Below are 18888 nucleotides of genomic sequence, written 5' to 3' on the forward strand. Positions count from 1 at the left end.
CCCAGGCCATACTCCCAAGCAATTAAATCGGAATATCTGGGGGCGGGCCCAAGAGTCAAAATTGTTTAAAGTTCCCCAGGTGATTCCAATGTGCAGCCAAACCTGAGAATCATTGCTTTAGGGAAAGCATTTGAAAAAATGAAATTTCAAGCTAGTAAAGGAGAAATTCTTGAGTGGGGAATATATCATGTTGCTCTATTGATGATGTCAACTGATGAAAAAGCTCACTTCAAGGTAAAGGACCATTTTTATTACAAGAGAAAATGCTACATTAAAAAAAAAAATCACTAGACTTCTAAGTCTTTATTTCAGCGTTACTTCACTTGAGTATTATCTGTAAAACAGGAATAACAATAGCAGTGCCTATCTCATGGTGCTACTGAGAATGAGCAAATGAAACAGGGCACCAAAAAATGTTTCATAAACTGTAAAGTTTTATTTGTCATTACATAGCTGAGCTAGAACCATTTATCATGAACAACACTAGGTGTAATGTGATTATAACTGTAATATGGATTATTACCTAAAGGATATGTCACTTTGTTTTAATAGACATTTATTTTATGAAATCTAAGTATCTAGCCCAATGTTTCTTGAAGTATGGTTGCTGAACCAGTATCACCAGCATCACTTGGAAATTTGTTAGAAATGCAAATTCTTGGAGTCTGCCCCAGACCTACCGAATCAGAAACTGGAGGCAGAACGTAGCAATCTTGTTTGAACAAGCCCTCCAGGTGATTCTGATGCACACTACAACTTGAAAACCACACATCTAGCCAAACATCACTAAAAAGAGAGTATATATAACTAAAATCAAAAGATGAATATACATTATTTTTTCAATCTTTAAAAGTCACAGTGCAAAGGCATATCAGCATAAATTACTACTTAAAAAAACTCCTAAAGCTCTGTATTTTAAAATAGTACAGTTCTCACTACCTAGCCAAGCTTTATCAATCAACACATTAATCACGAATACAATAGTAGTATATAAATTTAGGAGTCAGATTAATTACAGAGTATAGAAACAAAACTCTAGTGGGAGTAACAATGGTTCAGAAAATAGTCAAGTTTTAATTCTCTCAAAGGAAAAGTCATAACTGTATCTTAAAAATCACATTTATCCTGAAGACAACACTCCACAGCATCTCAATGTTCTTATTCAGGCTAAGGAAGTGTGTCAGCACTGACTCAGAGAAAAGACCATTTCTTGGACTGAATCACTAGCAGTGTTTCCTGCAGTCTTAGATTTGTCACTGGGTCTGCTAAGCAACAGAAAAACAATCTCAAAATTTATCTTAAAAGATCTCGTAAGAGAAAATATCAACATTGCTCCCAAACTCAAAGTCCAAAGGTCGTGAGAACATTGGACAGTCTTGTGAGACTGCAATAGAAAGTTCTTTGAGATCTTTCTTGTTCCCTCTTTTTCCATTTTAAAAAGTTCTGGCAGTCTCAAGATACCTAGCACCACTTTGGAAAGATGAGAGTGGAGTATCCCAATTAAGAACACACGTTAGTATTCATCCTTAGTTTCTGAGTGAAAACTGTGAAGAAATGACTTTTTCCTGAAAGATTCCTTAGCTACAGATGAAGTTCCATTTACCATTACTGAGCAGATGACTCTGGCTCACTCTTTGATCAAGATTTCTGAGTCCTAAGGGATTTTCCTTTCCTCAATCCTAAACCTCCTGTATTTAAAGAACCTGGGGTTAAAAGTGGGGGTATGTGTAGGAAGAATAACTCCAATAATTGATATCTGTACTCTATATTCTAGGAAATATTTCCAACCTATTCAAAGTAAACAAAGAATACAATCAAAATTATACTATCTTTCCCTGGCAATTGCTTTGCCCCACCTTACAAGAAAAATAACAATTCTAAACTCTCATTTCCCACACTGGAAAGAATAACACAAATATATAATTGCCAAAATAATTAATTCCTTTTGTTCATTCACTTATCTGTAAGCATTTATTGAGTTCCTAGTATGTTCCAGACATTGTTTTAGATACAAAATGAGTCTAGAAAGATGCATAGACTCCAGTGATGAGGACGTGGATTCTATGTGTCTAGAGTGCTGTTTCAGTTTCTCTGTCAACCAAGACCAGTGGTACTCAAACTTGAGCAAGCATCAGAATCACTTGGAGAACTTGTTAAAACATAGATTTTGGGGCCCCACAAAGAGAGACTCTATTCAGTAGGTCTGAGATGGGGCCCCCAAATTAGCATTCTAATAAATTCTCAGGTGACATTGATGCTGCTGGTTCGGGGACCACACTTTGAGAACCACTTACCAAGAAATGCAGCTCATCACACTATGCCTGCTAATTTTCAAACACTGTACATCTCTCTTCCAAACAAGGCAATGGCCTTATAAAGGCTTTTCACTCACAATTGAGCAGAATTACAGTTCCCAGAACCACCTCAAATATCTAGGATTGGTAGCTCCAGAAGAGAAGAAAGAAGTATGAAAAATAAAGAGAAAATTCTCTTTCCAGGGGCTTTGCTCCCTCCTTGTTTTTCTTTTGTTTTATGCCCCATCACAAGAAATCACTCTTCTATTATGATTTCGCAATACAAGTGTTATGGAAAAGAATAACACACATTCAGATTTTTCATACTTCTTTACTTTAATAAAATCATAGTTTTTCTTCTAAATTCAGTTCTCTTGGCCTTCTCCCCCACCCCTTTTTTGTTGGACTATCTCCTTTCTGAACAAAAGAATAGAGTTAGAAGGAACATTGAGAATTCACTTAATCCCTCCTTGGCCTCAGACAAGACTGTATCTAAACCATCCCCAAATATAGCAATTTTCAGTACAAAGATGAACAGGCACTAAGAACCTCCCATTCAACATTCTGTCACATACTTGAAGATACTATCATAATATACTTTCCCTCAGCCTTCTCTTCTCCTAGCTAATCAACCTCGACATTTAGACTACTTCATTAGATTCCCTGAACTTTAAATTATTTTGATTCTTCTTTAATAAGTTTATCCCACCTTACCTCAGGGCCTGAATTATGTATTTACTGTTATCATGAAGACTTCTTTTTGGTATGTGAAAAGGGGAAAGTTAATTTATAGATTAAATAAAAAGGAATTTAATTGGAACAAAGAAATATATATATATGTGTATATATATATATATATAAATGCCACTATAATATAATATACTGGCATTCACTTGAACAATTAATTTCAAATATCCTTTATTTTGTTAAAAGAAATAGTAAAGCCCTATAGTTTTAAAAACTTTATAAATCACCAGCCATTTCATACATAAAACGGATGGGAATTAGAGATCTTTTAAAATATGCCACAGATTACACATAACCATGTTTCATGACACTTCACACAGGAGGAAAACATTATTATTGTTCATTTGCTTTTTTTTTGCATAGTGTTTACTACTTAAGTTGGAGTTGGAGATTATCCATGATTTAATTTTGTATGAGTCTAAAATTACTGAATGTATTATTGTGATTACTCACGTCTGTGAAAATAATTTCTCTGATTCAAGCTTTGAGAATCAGAAGTGTTTAGAGAGTCAGTGAGTACAGGACAAGATAGGATGAAGTCCATGTAAATCATGTGTTTCTGAGCGGTTCAGAAAGGAAAAATAGGTCATACATTGGAATATGGGGTAAAATGGGATGATTCACTTTAGTTCCATCTCTCCCATTCTAAATATCACTATTCAAAATTGAATCTTTGCTTTTGGAATGGTGAGGTGCTCTAGTCCAGCACAGGCCTGAGGGATAGGTTTTGTCTCCTTGCCTATTGGGACCAAGGTGTACGGTGGAGGCGATGCATTTAGTCTCCAGAGAGAAGGAAGATGCTGCTTGCACAGCACTTCTACTCACCAGTCCATGCAGCAGCAAGGGTGTTGGCTTTGAAGGAAGCCAACTGTCCTGCTCTCCCAGCCAGAGGTAAAGAATTGCATTGGTGGCCACTAGAGGGAGGAGGATTAGGAATAGAGTAAATTGTGGGGAAAAGGCACCCATGAAAAACGCACATGGGACAACCAACACATCACCAACCACCGCCTAGCAGCTACCTCTCTGAGGGACTATCATGGGGTCTGCAAACACCATTAACCCAGAGACCCAGACACCAGTAATTATTGTAGTATCCCAGTATATAGCCCCTTAACTTGGATGGCTGCAGAAGGGAGTTTGAATAGGATCGTGGGAAACATACAAGCACACAAACACAAACACACAAGCACACAGACATACATTCTCATCCCCCATTACAAGACGTTACATCTGTGCCGTCTGATTCTTGCTCATTTTCTTATTTAAAACTCTTGATGTTCTTTACCAAGAATGTGTTCACGAAAAGCAAACAGCCCACCTTCAAGATAGTCTTGGGAGAAGCACCAGCAGAGACACTCATTGTGCCAAGATGTATTTTACCAACAAATCTGTACAAATTACATGAGGTTAAAAACAAACGGAATATAATATAATTAAAGCAAAGTTTCTTTTGCTAAATTACAGCTTGAAGCAAACCTGCAAGAAATATTTCCAATTAGCTTCTTTAGCAAACACAAAGCATAGCTCAGAATGTTTTGCTTTCCATCCTGCCCTCTGGGTGGGCTGCCTAGTGGGTGTCTTACCTCCAGCACAAGTAGCTGAGCATTCTGACCAAGGCTGATGATTCCATGTAAAGCCAACTTCATTGTCTCCACTGCCCGTCCGGGTGATGGGAACGTTGAATTTATACCTAATTCCCAAATTCTGTTCCTGAAGCAGAACCTGACATTGAAAACAACTGGTGAAGATAATTAAAATACAATGAGCCTTTATTCAGATATTTATTATTTGTTTTGAAGAAGAAAATGTCACAATGTAAGTCTTAAGGGAAATTTAAGACAACTTTTAGAACACATGCAGTTATATTGAATTTTCTACTTCCGTTTTCATGGGTAATTTGGAGCCATTTCTCTCATTTGCCTTACTTGGTTATAAAAATATTATTCAAGCAGGCATTGAAAAGATCAGTCATATGGAAAGAGCACTATGGTCTTAACTTTACACAGACTTTTACACCCGTGGGCATACCATTTTACCTTTATTTACTTTAATTTCACTACTTTAGTTTCAGATGATAAAGCCTGCCCCTTCCTACTTCACAGGGCAGATTACAAAGATTAGAAATGAAGCGGCAAAGGCATATTTACCGTGACAATGAGATTTTCAGAGGTGGGACCTAAAGCTTCTAAGGATTCTGGTTCATCGGTTGGCCTCTTATAGTGAAAAGCTGTCCCAGCAACATCAAACTTCCTAGGCCAGTCAATAGTCCAGGCACCATTAATATAGTAATCATCCCCTTCAGATTTTAAAGCTAAAAAAAAAAAAAAAAAAATCACTGTCTACCTAAAAATGTGAAACTTCATTTACCACAATGTCACTCATTAATAATTGCACTGAGTGTACAATGAATATCTATTTCCATTTAGAGATGGGAATCTTTTTTTTTTTTTTACAGACAACACCAACAATTTATTTTTTGTTACTTAGATATACATTGTGAAGTGATTTCTAATGAGGTGCCAGGAATTCTACCACAGAAACAGAAATATTTGGTAATCTCCAGCCACTGATGGTAGAAATTCAGTAAGTACATTCTTTCTCATAGATAATGATGCTATATAATTTGGTAAAGTAGAAGTACTGTGATTCACCTGCCAGTGAATTAGTGTCTCAGAAAATACCAAAAAATGCATATTAGATGATTCAAAGTCAATAAAAATTTTCCCACAAGAAAACATCAGACTCAGACAACTTTGTACAGAGTAGTTCTACCACACATTCAAGGAAAAAATAATTTCGGTTTTTCACAAAACTCTTCCAAGAGGATAGAGAAAGAGAATACGTCCAATCTCATTTTATGAGTCCAGCATTTTCATGTTCAAACCTGGCCAGTCAAATAAATCAAAATTATGCAACAACAGCACTCTTGAACAAGCATGCAAAATGTAAGTAATTAAATAAAATATTAGCAATTGGCATAAAGTAATATAGAAGTTAATACATCAGAAGTAAGGTAAGCTTATCCTAGGATTGCAATGCTGGTTTACTAATAGAAAATCAATTAATATACTTTTTCATATTATTAAAGGAAGAAAAGCAGATGATTACCTTAATAGATGCAGAAAAAGCATTTTTAAAAGTTCAATATTCATATATGATTTAAAAGAAATTTTAGTAAACTAGGAAAGCATGAACTTCATTAATTTTATAAAAGGCAAACAAAAACACTCAAACAAAAATGTATAGTAAACATCAAACCTAAAGATGTAATGTTGAAGGCATTTTCTTTAAGATCAGGAAAAAGTTAAGGATGCCTGTTACCATCACTTCTATTCAACCACTGACTGTGGGATCTAGCTAGTGTAACAGAGTAGGAAAAAAAGAAATAAAGGCAATAAGGAAGGAAAAGAAGAGCCAAAAGACTCATTTTTTTTTTTTTTGCAGATGATATAATTTTCATCTTAATGTAAAAAATCTAAAAGAAATTATAGAAAAATAAGACATTTAATAAGGAAGTTTGGCAAGTTTTGATATAAAAATCAATATATGAAAGTCAGTTGTATTACTACATCAGGAAGAGCAGTTATAAAGCAGTTTTGAATAAGGACATTCTCAGTGGCAACGAAAAATATAAAAATACTTAGGAATAATTCTATCAAACGGCAGGCAAACTCTTAGTAGAGTAAATTATGAAATTTTAATAAAAATCATCAAGGATGATCTAAACAAGTGGAGAGAAATAACCTGTTCTTGTAAAGACTCAGTTTTGCCTGTATTAAGCTATAGATTTAGTGACTTTCAATAAAAATTCCCAAATGGTTGTAGAGAGCACTGTGGTGCTGCAGGGCCTGGTAGCATTTATCAGCAGGAGGTGGAAGCAGGGAGAAGAGGAAGGGATCAAAAGTTCACAGAAGTGGACATTCAAAAGTGGATATAGTATATAAGGCAAAAACCCTATCAGCTGACTATATTCTACACAAGGGCCTGAAAGACCTTCTATTTATTAGAACAATAATGTGCTGGGGCTTCCTTGGTAGCTCAGTGGTCAAGAATCTGCCTGCCAATGCAAGGGACACAGGCCCGAGCCCCAGCCCGGGAAGATCCCACATGCCGCGGAGCAACTAAGCCCGTGTGCCACAACTGCTGAGCCTGTGCTCCAGATATGTATCTAATAACATATTATAGCAATCTAATAGCATATTAGAATTGGCCCCGCACCGCAATGAAGAGTAGCCCCCGCTCACTGCAACTAGAGAAAGCCAGCGCACAGCAACGAACACCCAACACAGCCAAAAATAAATAAATAAATAAATTAATTAATTAAAAAAAAAAAAAAAGAATGTGCTGGTGAGACAGGCACCAGCATCACTGAGACACTCTTCTCTTTAAGCTTGGAACTGTCATTACAGAATTGGGCTCGCAGACAGCAAAAGGGATGATCCCAACATGCTAGAGGCCAGGAGGTATGGCGTAACCATTAGAATGGAGGTGGGCACAGTTATCACAAACAGTAACAAATTAGCATGGCAGTCAGGAGCAGTCATGGAGATATTTAGCAGAATACAGTCTTCCAAGGGGCCCAAGAGATGGGCACTTTTCTGATCCAGACCCACTGAGCTTAAGCAGAGGCTGGGTGACTAGGAGATAGGATCCTACAACATCACAACACCACAGCACTCAGTGGTAATTTTTCCTCGCCTTTCCTCAAAGGACATAAAAGCCATTACCAGCAGGGAAAGGGAAAATCCAAATATATTGAGGACTGTTGGGCACAGGGACTGAGTTGACCTGAAGTGGCAAATGGTGCCCCTTGTTTAGGATAAGGGCACGTAGAAGTAAAGTAATAAAAGGAATTTTGAACCAGGTCCAGCTCACAGAGTGTCCACTGAGTCCATGAATCCAGTCAGTGGTCATTTCTCTCAGACCTGAATTTAAAATGGAAACAGTATACTTGGTAGCTGGCATAACCTTCACGTTTATCTCTTGATCTGTAAAATAACACCTATCCCAGTGGGGAAGACCAGGTTGAAGTCTCTGAAACTTCTCTCCTTCCCCCAGCTAAAACAGTAAACTACAAACAATATTGCATCTTGGAGTGGGGGCGGTGGGAGTGTGGATTGCCAGAGATGAATGCTACCCATAAGGTCTTAAAGTGTGCAGGGGTGGTGGTCTCTACCATATACCTATTTACTTCACTTGTGTGGCCCCTACAGAAACTAGATAGATCTTTTTGGATGATAGTAGTCTGTTGCAAACTCAACCAAGGGGTACTGTTGCTGTGCTGGATGTAGAGATGGGATTCTTGACCATTTTCTTAAGCACAAATTAAAATAGTAATTTTCCATGTGAATGTCAAGAAGATATTAAGTATTTATAATGTTATTGATAGAAAGGAATGAAAGGCTTATCTATAGGAATAAAAATGTGGAACTAGCAAGGGAAATTATGACTAAAGGAATAACTGGGGATGGAGGTGGGGTTAGGGAGCAGATTTTCCTGTCCAAATATTAAAATGGTAATTATACAAATATGGGGTGGGAACAACCTGTGGTATGGCACACAGATGGACAGAACAATAGAACAAAATGGACAGTTAAGAAATAAACAAAAGTATATATGGGAATTAATATATAACAAAGGAAGCATCCCAAATTAGTAAAGGAAAGATAACAAGAAATGGAACTAAGACAAAAGACTAGCTTTTTGGCAAAAAAAAAAAAAAAAAAGTGCTGAATTTGTCTCATTCTTTATATAAGAATAGATACCACAACTCCATTCCTAGGTATATATCCAAAAGAAGTGAAAATAGGTACTCAAACAAATATATGTACACACATGTTCACAATAGCACTATTCCCAATAGCCAAAGGTAGAAACAACCAAATGTCCATCAATGGATGACTGGATAAACAAATTGGGGTATATACAATACAATGGAATAACATTCAGCCATAAAAAAGAATGAAGAACTGTACATGCTTCCATGAGGATGAGACTAAAAAAAAATTACACTGAGTGGAAGAGGCTAGACATAAAAGGTCACATATTTTATGCATCTATTCATAAGAAATGTCTAGAAAAGGTAAATCTATAGGGACAAACAGCAGATTGGTGGTTGCCAGGGGCTGGGGAATGGGAAGTAACTGCTTAATGGACACCGGGTTCCTTTTGGGGTGATGAAAATATTTTGGAACGTACTAAATACCAGTACGCTGTTCACTTTAAAAATGTTTGAATTCTATGTTATTTGAATCTTACCTCAATAAAAACAAAGTTTAAAAAAAAGAGAGAAAAGAATAAATGCCAGATGGGTAAATATTTAAATGTAAACATAGTTAAATCATAAAGTGGTAGGAGAAAATGTAAGAGTACTTTTTAAAAAATAATATTGGGGTACTGAAAAGCTTTTCTAAGCATGACCAAAACCTCAGAAAGTATAAAGAAAAAGATTAGTAGATATGCATGCATAATTTTTTAAACCTCTATAGGAAAAAACATATAAAAAAGTTTAAAAATATGTGATAGAAAAAGGGTTATTAGCACTACTATACAAAAACTTCTATAAATAAATGAGTGATAATTTTGATAATGATTATCATGCTTTGACAGTGACAAACACGTCAGTTTAATTTTTTTGTTAGTATGCTAGCTTCTTCAAAAACTTTATCAGGCCAGATAAACAAGCAGGCCCTAAAAGGGCCTAAAAGGACTAAAAGGGTCATGATGCAGAGAGTCTCTGACTCTCTGGACCTCTGCCACTTGTCCTTAAGAGTATAGACCATTTTCATTCCCCCCACCCCCATCTGCCTGGCAAATATATCTGTACTTTCTTGACGTCACATATGTTATAAAATTCATCTGATTGTCAAAAATAAATCTAATTAATCTTTTGAGATAAGAACATGTTAACCAAATTTAAGGATTATTTAGTCTTAAATTTGTCTTGTATTTAAAATTTTTTATTTTCAACTCTCACAGTAATAGTCTGTCTCATTTGAAACATCAAAATTACTTGGTTATATAAGGACATCTGAGCCTGTAACACATGAAACAGTAAAAACAAAAATAAAAACAAAACCTCTAGCAGCTTTGAATTCTCCTTCAATTTAAGCTCTCACTTTCCATTTTCCCATCTACTCACTTAAGGAATCCTAACTCACCTTTGCTGGTACCATAACGTAGTTCAGAAAAACACCAAACATTTAAGAAGGACTGAATAAGAATTTGCTAAGGGAGGAGGATGTGGCATTATGGACAAAGAATTATCAAAGGGAAAACATCTGATGTCTTATTTTTGTTTTGATTCTTGCTGATGCAGAAGAGAATCTAAAATTATGGTGTAAAAATAAAGGAGTCTTCCTAAATAAAGGAAGGAAGAGCCTGATGATACTGGTATTCTACCTAAAGATGCATTCTAGATATAGTCTTATTTTTAAAAGATTTAAGGAAAAAGAGGTGGTATTTTAAGGGGAATAAGAACTCAACCAGATTTCATAAGGGTCTCTGCAGAGTCTAAATCTGTCTCAAGGGATCAAACATCAAATAAACAGAATTTCCACTTCTTTACAGAGGAAATAACTGGGATTGGACTTGCCCTCCAATTATAAATAACTGGAAAACTCACAAAATATATGAATCAGCTGTTTTTAGACATTGGCCAGGACTGTGCAGCACTGTGACACAGGCAAAAAGGAACACAAGGTGAGTCATATAATCTCCCTAGCTTCCTGCCTGGAGGCACTTTCTGTCAGTGTAGACCATGAGAACCCAAGCAGAGGATGGTGGTCTCACTGAGTTAAGGAGAAAGAGATCAGAAACTGGGAAGGCTAAGATAATTGGAATTTGCAGAACCAGAGAATTAGAGTAAAAGGAGGGAATCTGTTGCTGAATAGTAATCCGTGTATGCATAGGATAAAATTCCATGAAGCCAGGCCAAAAAAAAACACCAAAAAACAAACAAACAGAAACAAAAACAAAAAACTAGATAACCACAAGCAGAAAAATTTCTAGAGAAAGAATTCAGAGAGTTTCAACCACTAGGGCATTCAGCAGAGAATCATGCCTTTTTAGTAGGGCTGAGCAATTCGAGAATTAAGGCTACTCTGGACTCACCTAAACAAAGCTCAAATACAAGCCTCAAAGATACCAAGCTCATCAACAAGTTAGTTAACACTCTTTAAAGGAAAAAACAACAACAACAAAATCCAGACTCTCAATAAAAAAATATTCACAATGTACAACATCCAATGAAAAACTACTACAACTGGCAAGAAAGGGGAAGACATGGTACAAACCACGAAGAAAGCCAAGTAAAAGCAACAGACTCAGAAATGACAGAAATTATGGAATTAGCAGAAAATAACTCTCAAACAGCTATTATAAATATACTCGGGACTTCCCAGGTGGTGCAGTGGTTAAGAATCTGCTTGCGAATGCAGGGGACATGGGTTCAATCCCTGGTCCAGGAAGATCCCACATGCCACAGAGCAACTAAGCCCGTGCGCCACAACTACTGAGCCTGCGCGCCTAGAGCCCGTGCTCTGCAACAAGAGAAGCCACCGCAACGAGAAGCCCGTGCACCGCAAAGAAGAGCCGCCCCCACTTGGCACAACTAGAGAAAGCCCGCGCGCAGCAACGAAGACCCAACGCAGCCAAAAATAAACAAATAAATAAATTAAAAAAAAACAAAACCAAAGAATAAATAAATATACTCAAGGATTTTAAAGGAAAACAAATATAATGAGAAAAAACTGGAAGATATATACAGATGGACGCTCAGATCTACACAAAGAAAGTATGCCAGATACAATAAATATGTAGGTAAATAGAAAATAATTTTTCTTATTTTTAAATTTTTAAAAAAGATAACTGACTCTTTAAAACAAAAATAATAACAATGTATTGTAGGGTTTATAACATATGAAAAAGTAAAATGTGTTTTTAAAAAATAGCACAAAAGATGGAAGAAGACAATGGAAATAAACTGTTATAAGCATCTTGCACTATACATAAACGGTATAATATTATTTGAGGGTATATTGTGATAAATTAAAGATGCATTTTGTAAACTCTAAAGCAACCACTAATTAAATAGAACAAAGAAGTATAGCTAATAAGCCATTAGTAGAGTCCAAATGGAATACTATAAAACACTTGATAAACCTAAAAGAAGACATAAAAGGAGAATAAAGGGAAAAATACATGGAACAAATAGAAAAATAGCACAATGGTAGACTTAAACCCAATGATTTTAATAATTACATTAAATATAAATGATCCAGACATGGAGCTGACAAACTATGGCCCACCACCTGTTTTGTAAATAAAGTTTATTGTAACACAGTCATACCCATTTATTTATGTATTATCTGTATCTGCTTTCACACTACAATAGTAGAACTGAATAGCTGAGATAGAGACTTCATGTCCTGTAAAGCTGAAAATATTTACCATCTGTCCCTTTACAGAAAAAGTTTGGCAAGCCCCCCATTTAGAGACTGTAATTGAAAAAGCAAAGATGGTTAGATACAACAAGAAATCAGAGTCAAACTACATGTTGTCTAAAATAAACATATTTAAAGTTCAGAAACACCTACATGTGAAAAGTGCATGGATGGATAAGAATTTACTATGCAAGCACTAATCAGAAGAAATCTGGGTGGCTAGATTAGTATCAGTCAAAATAGACGAGGGTCAAAGAATATCATCAGAAATAAAGAGGAACATATGATAATTATAAAATGCTCAATACATCAAGAAAATCTAACAATCTTAAATGTCTATACACCTAATAACAAACTCTGAAAATAAATGAAGCAAAACCTTACAACTAATGGGAGAAATAAACAAATCCACAATTCTAGCTGGAGATTTCAACATGATTCTTTCAATATTTGCTGAAACAAGGAGGCAGAAAATAAATAAAAATGTAGAAGACTTGAACAAAACTATCAACCAATTTAATCTAATTGACATATATGGAATACTAAACCCAATACTACCATAATATACATTCTTCTCAAGTGTACATGGAACATTCATTAAGAGAGACCATATTCTGGGCTGTAAAAACAAACCTCAACAAAAGAACTAAAATCATACAAAGTACCTTATCTGTCCATAATGGAATTAAGAAAATCCCTCAAATATGTGGAAATTGAATAATACCTTCTAAGCCATGTGTCATATGGTAAATAAAATATTTTGAATTGAGTGTTGGAAAAAAACAATATCAAATATATGGGATGAAGTTAAAGCAATGCTTAGAGGGAAATCTATAGTGCAAAATGCCTATTTTAGATTAGAAAAAAGATTTTTAAGATCAATACTCTAAGTTTCTATCTTGAGAAGCTTGAAAAATAACAAACACAAAGTGAATAGCAAAAAGGAAAAAATAAAGAGAAGAGTGGGAATCGATGTACTGGAAAATGGAGAAATAATAGAAAAGTCATTTAAACCAAAAGCTTGTTCTTTGAAATGATCAATAAAGTTAATAAACACCTCCCTAGAACAATCAAGAAAAATAAGATATAAATCACCAATGTGAGGAATGAGAGAAGAGCCATCACTACAGATCCTACAGGCATTCAAACAGAATAAGGGAATATTATGCACAAAATTATGCCAATGAATTCAACAACTTTATACCTATTACAGAAACTGAATTTTTCATTAAAACTTCCCACAAAGAAAACTCCAGCCCAGATGGCTTCACAGTTGAATTCTATCAAACATTAAGAAATAATACCAATTTTACCCAGACTTTTTCAGAAAATAGAGAAGAAAGGAATATTTCCCAACCAACTTTATGAGGACAGGTTTATCCTAATATAAAAACCAACAAAGATGTTATAAGAAAAGACTACAGACCAATATCCCACATGAACATAGATGCAAACAAATATTCTTAACAGAATATTAGTAAATCAATTGTAGCAATATATAGGAAGGATAATAAATTTATGACAAAGTGATTTTTATCCCAAGAATGCTAGATTGATTTAACATTCGAAAACCAATCAATGCATTTACTATATTAACAGGAAACGGAGGGAAAAAAATAACACTTGATCATGCAGTAAACCTCAAAACCTATTCATGAAGAAAACTCTCAAAACTAGAAACAGAAGGGAACTTCCTCAATCTGATAAAGGGCATCTACATAAATCTTCTAGCTAACATTATATTTAGTGGTTAAAAAAATTCCCCAAAAAACCCAAAAAACTGAATTCTTTCCCTTTAAGATAAGTAACAATGAAAGGATGTCCAGTGTCCTCACTTCTATTCAACATTGTACTGAAGGTCCTGATCACTATTATAAGGCAAGAAAAAAGATATAAAAGACATAAATATTGGAAAGATAGAAGTAAAACTGCCTTTGTTGAAGGATGACATGATAATCTATGTTGAAAATCCAAAGAAATGTGCAAAGCAACTATTAGAGCTAATATATGAGTATAACCAGGTCACAGGACATGAGGTCAATACAAAAACAAATCAATTGCGGTATAACAACTGACAATTCAAATATGAGATTAAAATATCAATATCATTTACAATAACATCAAAAAGCATGAAATATTTAGTGATAGATTTTTAAAAAATCTATATGTGCAAGATATGTACATTGAAAAATAAGCATTACTGAACAAATGTAAAGACTTAAATAAATATACAGGTAAGTCTTTTCACGTATTGGAAGACAATATATTTAAGATGTCAATTCTCCCCAAATTGATCTATAGATTCCAAATAATCTCTTTTTGTAGAAATTGACAAGCTGATTCTAAAATGTATATAGAAATGTAAGGGACCTAGAAAGGCAAAAATAATTTTGAGAAAGAGGAACAAATTTGAGGACCTAATGCTTCCTCTTTTCAAGACCTAATGGAAATCTCTATTAATCAACACAGTGTGGTTTTGGTTTAAGGACAGACATACGGAACAATGGGAGGGAACAGAAATGGATCCATACATTCATGTGCAATTGATCTCTAACACAAATGTCAAGGTAATTCAATGGGGGAAATAACATTCTTGAACAAAGGGTGCTATAGTAATTGAATATCCATGTGAAAATAACTGAATTTCAATCCTTACTTTATACCTTACATAAAAACTCAAAATGGACCATATATCTAAATGTAAAAGCTAAACCCATAATTTCTTTAAGACACATTGAAGACAATCTTTGCAACCTTGGGGTAGGCAAAATTTCTAAGATAGGATGTGAAAGCACAAACCATAAAAAAATTAATACATTAGATTTCATCAGAATTAAAAGACACCATTAAGAACAGAAATAAACAAGCCACAGATTAGAAGAAAATATTCATAAAACATATATTTGAACAAGACATAACTAGAATATATAAAGAACTCATAACTTTATAAAAAGAAAAAATGTAAAAATAGGCAAAATATTTGTTTACACATTTTACAAAAAAAATATCTACATGGGTAGAGTTAAAAAGACTGACAATACCAAGTACCGACAGGATGTAGAGCAACTGGAACTCTTTTACATTACTGGTGGAAATATAAATGATACAATCACTTTGGAAAACAGTTAATTTAATTAATTTCTTATAAAGTTAAACATGTACTTATCATACGACCCAGTGATTTCACTCCTAGGCTTTTTATCCAGGAGAAACGAAAACATATGCCTACACAAAACTTGTCTATGAATGTTCAAAGAAGCTTTATTCATAATAGTCAAAGACTGACAATGACCCAAGTATCCATCAACAAGTGAGTGGATAAATAAATTATAGTATATCCAAACAATGGAATACTATTTGGCAATAAAAAGGAATGAACTTCAGATACACTCAACAATACAGATGAATCTCAAAAACATTGTTATGAACGAAAAAAAAGCCAGATATACGAGTACATACTAGATGATCCTATTTATGTGAAATTCCAGAATAAATAAAAGTAAAATAATAATATGTCAGAAAAGAGATCAATGTTTTCTGAGGCTAAGGCTAGGGGGACTTGACTGCAAAGGGTAATGAGAGAATGTTTTGGAGTCACAGAAATGTTCTACATCTTGGTTGTGGTATTTATATGGATATCTATATCTATATATATATAGAGATAGATACAGATAAAATTGTAAATACTTTTTGAACTATACACTTATAATGGATGCATTTTATTATATGTAAATTATACCTCACTAAAATTGATTTTAAAAAATCAACTATGGGACTTCCCTGGTAGCACAGGGCACATGGGTTCGATCCCTGGTCTGGGAAGATCCCACATGCCGCAGAGCAACTAAGCCCATGCACCACAACTACTGAGCCTGCGCTTTAGAGCCCGTGAGCCACAACTACTGAAGCCCACGCACCACGACTACTGAAGCCCAAGCGCTCTAGGGCCCACGTGCCGCAACTACTGAGCCTGCGCACTGCAACTACTGAAGTCCGTGCGCCTAGAGCCCATGCTCTGCAACGAGAAGCCACCTCAATGAGAAGCCCGCGTACCACAATGAAGAATAGCCCCCGCTCGCTGCAACTAGAGAAAGCCTGTGCACAGCAATGAAGACCCAATGCAGCCAAAAATTAAAAAAAAAAAATCAACTAACCCAGTGAAGAGTAAGCTATAAACTACTAATTTTTTTGTTTAGTTCTTTCATGTGGAACTTCTTTCTTTTTAACATGAAAGTGTTCTACCTCAAAGCAGTATGTCTTTTCCTTCATGATACTGCAGTGCTTTTCCTCATTAATTTTTAAAATCTAGCAAAATATGCTACTTACCAATATAGTTCTTTGACATGGCAACTTCTCTGACTTCAATGTGAACAGAGCCTCTTGGTATCTGCACTACTTCCATGTAGCCTGGAACACAGAAGACAGCCAGTAATAAGCAGCATCTGGAGCTTTCGTCAGAAAATGAGTGTTTAGTAAGCATTCAGTAATAACAGTTCCCTTATTCTTCCATGCTTTCTTTTGCACTTTATAAATTGTGAATAATGAGCAAATTCCCCTTTGGGTTCATGAATACATCTAAGAGTATTTTTCTTTTCCTCTAAAATTATCTCAAGATATCTTTAAAGTCTCAAGATATATAACATTGGTTCATTTCTTTGTTTTTTCCCCTCAACACATGGCCCCCACTTCAAGGCTCTGTGGGAATTCCCATCTTAAAGAAACGTGGCTAAATGAAGTCAAGTAGAAATGGAATAATATTTCCTTAAAATATCTAACCTGAAGCCACATTTAATATTTAAAGGACTGAAAGCAATTTGGGGAAAAACCATTGTCTGCCTGAATAAAGAAATTTTTAAAATAAGGGGGGAAATCCAATATTTTGGCTATTCCAAGTACACCAGAGGTGTGAGGAAGAGTTCTTTCTACACACTCACCTCCTCTGGGCAACGAATCATTGAAGAACCCTTCAATGGCATCACATGTGCTTCCATCCCCTCCACAGACTCGACATCTATCTTCCCTAGCATCGGATCCCAAAATATTATCACAACCTACATGCTGAAAACAGAGAAGAATATTCAGTGTGTCAAAAAGAGGAGGAACTCTTGGACCCACTAACCAAATGAATATAACTTATTTATTTACGTGTTTTTCCAGTACAGGAAATACTTTCCTCTTTCCACTTTTACCTTCATTCCCTAAGTAATTCTAGCTAACACTTCTCAACACATAAGTTTAAAGAAAAAAATTCTGATTCCCCAGGAATGTACACCTATATTTCTAGCTTAGACTTCTTCTTCATTTATAGATACCAGGCTCCAATTCTTAAAATATTGTAATTTGTTGGCAATGGGCTCTTACTTATACCCTCAATTAAGAAATGCAAGAACTAAGAAAAAATGGCATATGGTCCTACACAACAAGGGTTATAACAACAAGAGTCTTGACTGAGCATTATGGTTTGCCCTTTCTAAACCATTGGCTCTTTTGGATATCCAATTGTTAGTGTTAGTGTCAAGGATTAGTTGTGGAATTCATGCCTGAGGAAATCTCTAAAAATGAATACCTGTTTCCATTAGCTGAATAAAATTACCATAAAGAAAAAGGAGATGTAAACATGAAATTTTATTGTAGAAGCTGAAATTCTACCTTTCAATTTTGTATTTAATCATAGAAATGTGGCCTTCATATATTTTTGGCGTATTTTGGCACTTAAATTTGTAATTTGACTTTTAGCCATTGATACCAGGCATGCAATTTCTGAATATAACCTGTGCCTGGGTCTTGGTTATCTGAAAAACATTTTTATACTGTCCCAGAAATAACTTTTTCTTCAAGTAAATACACACACACACACACACACACACACACACACACACACAGTGCAACATCAGATACATTTGGAGACAAGTTAACCAGGACAGAAACTTGCAAGAAATTATGAGACTAATTAAAATAGACAGTGTTTTTTATCTCATCTTTCTCAGTTTCTGGCATTTAGTTTTATGCTTCTCTTTAAGGTCAAACAAAAGCAGACAAGGAAAAATGTTAAGAAAACAGTGGTTTTTGTGGCTAATTTCTTATGATAAGATTCATACACAGGTCTAGGAAAATACCATGGATTTGCTCCTGCAATTCCCAACTGGTCTGGTTAATTCTCTGAAGTAAATGCATTAATAAGGTAAGAGTAATTCTATAGCGAAAACCATTATAAATGCTTCAAAAGAAGACAAAATGGGAAGAGCATAGCTGTTTTACACTTTGAGGAAATATTTTGCTATGAAATATATCAAATAATCTTTCATTGAGAACAAACAGTAGACATATGAATGAGCTGAATCCTCATTCCCCCTCTTTGCTATCATCTTGTTTGTAAACAGAACAGAAGAATAATGGAAATTAAA

The 18888-nt window shown here is 35.0% G+C and overlaps 1 protein-coding gene across 1 annotated transcript in view; it reads right to left on the bottom strand.

Annotated features, from left to right (window-relative positions):
- Window positions 1-18888, bottom strand: part of ADAMTS6 (ADAM metallopeptidase with thrombospondin type 1 motif 6) — a 259758-nt gene that overhangs the window by 43592 nt on the left and 197278 nt on the right. The window contains exons 16-19 of the mRNA XM_061187844.1: window positions 17419-17542; window positions 16811-16891; window positions 5189-5352; window positions 4625-4763 (exon numbers count right to left, since the gene is read on the bottom strand). Of these exons, the coding sequence (XP_061043827.1) occupies window positions 4625-4763; window positions 5189-5352; window positions 16811-16891; window positions 17419-17542 (508 nt within the window). The remainder of the gene's footprint in view (window positions 1-4624; window positions 4764-5188; window positions 5353-16810; window positions 16892-17418; window positions 17543-18888) is intronic.

Source organism: Eubalaena glacialis, chromosome 4 (assembly GCF_028564815.1).
Source record: "Eubalaena glacialis isolate mEubGla1 chromosome 4, mEubGla1.1.hap2.+ XY, whole genome shotgun sequence".
Taxonomy (NCBI): Eukaryota; Metazoa; Chordata; class Mammalia; order Artiodactyla; family Balaenidae; genus Eubalaena; species Eubalaena glacialis.